Source organism: Octodon degus, unplaced genomic scaffold (genome assembly GCF_000260255.1).
Source record: "Octodon degus isolate 3935 unplaced genomic scaffold, OctDeg1.0 scaffold00079, whole genome shotgun sequence".
Lineage (NCBI taxonomy): Eukaryota > Metazoa > Chordata > Mammalia > Rodentia > Octodontidae > Octodon > Octodon degus.
This window is the reverse complement of record NW_004524655.1, coordinates 3,033,846-3,034,924: the sequence shown is the minus strand read 5'-3', so window position 1 is coordinate 3,034,924 and position 1,079 is coordinate 3,033,846. Positions and strand designations below refer to the sequence as shown.

At 64.9% G+C, this 1,079-nt stretch overlaps 1 protein-coding gene across 1 annotated transcript in view; it reads left to right on the top strand.

The window, feature by feature from the left end:
- Positions 1–834: 834 nt before the first annotated feature.
- Positions 835–1,079, top strand: part of Tesc (tescalcin) — a 37,683-nt gene continuing 37,438 nt past the window's right edge. Inside the window, exon 1 of the mRNA XM_004636224.2 lies at positions 835–1,042. Coding sequence (XP_004636281.1) covers positions 985–1,042 — 58 coding nt within the window. The 5' untranslated portion in view covers positions 835–984. The remainder of the gene's footprint in view (positions 1,043–1,079) is intronic.

Below are 1,079 nucleotides of genomic sequence, written 5' to 3'. Positions count from 1 at the left end.
AGTTTCTCCACTGTAAGGTGACCGGATTCCACAGACCACCAGCGTCTGCCACCTTGGGCTGTGTCCCCTCGGACCTCTTGGTGAGCATCTCATGAACATGGCCCCATTTTAAGGAGGAGGACGCTGGTTAGGTGTCTTCAGGACTGGCCAGTCCACACCCCCAGATGCAGCGCCGAGCCCTTAAACCACCCCAATCCAGCGACTTCCTCCTATGTGGCTATCCACTGCCTTTATCTACAGTGGACAGAGGGGAACTCCGGGTGGGCGGAGCTCTCGGCTCCTGAAGTTTGAGATCAGGCTGGGCCTCTGAGTGGGGGGTGTGATCAGCACTGTCACCGGGGTGTGCTCAGCAAGTGGAGAGAGGCTCGCCTAGATAACAGCGTGCAAATGTGAGATGTGTTATTATTACTGTTGTTGTTCCCCCTAGAGCTAATTAATGCACGCTGACCTCCTTCCCTGTCCCCGAGAAGTGTCGAGTTTTGCGCAGGTAGCTGGGAGGATGTGGGGATGGGATGGGGATAGGCATGGGACCTGCCTAGGGTCTGCTTGGTCCTGTTCCTCCCCACTCCACCAAATTCGCTCACACCTGCTTCGCACAGGCGGACGCAGGAACGCAGAACCCAGGAAGCGCTAGGGGTGTGGGGTGGTGGATATAGAGGAACCGAGAGGGTGGGCTCTTAAAGGGCCCCTTCCTCCACCACTCCTCGGCGTCCCCCCGCGGGCCACGTGCTCCCGGCAGCCGGCCTCCATCCTCATCCTCGTTCCCGCCCCCGCCCCACAGGCTCCAAACCGGCGTGCGCTAGGACCGCGCGCGCCACCCGCCGGCTCTATAAGAGGCCGCGCTCTGGCCCCACGCGGAACCCGCGCTCCGAGCTGTCCCCGGCGACGCGACGCGACGCGACCCGCCGGGACCCGAGCCCGAGCGGCTGCGCAGCGAGACCAGCACGGGCCTGCGGGGAGCGTCGGGGCCCCGCCGCGCGCACCATGGGCGCTGCCCACTCGGCGTCCGCGGAGGTGCGGGAGCTCGAGGGCAAGACCGGCTGTGAGTACGGCGGGGACCGGGGCGGCGGGGACCGGGG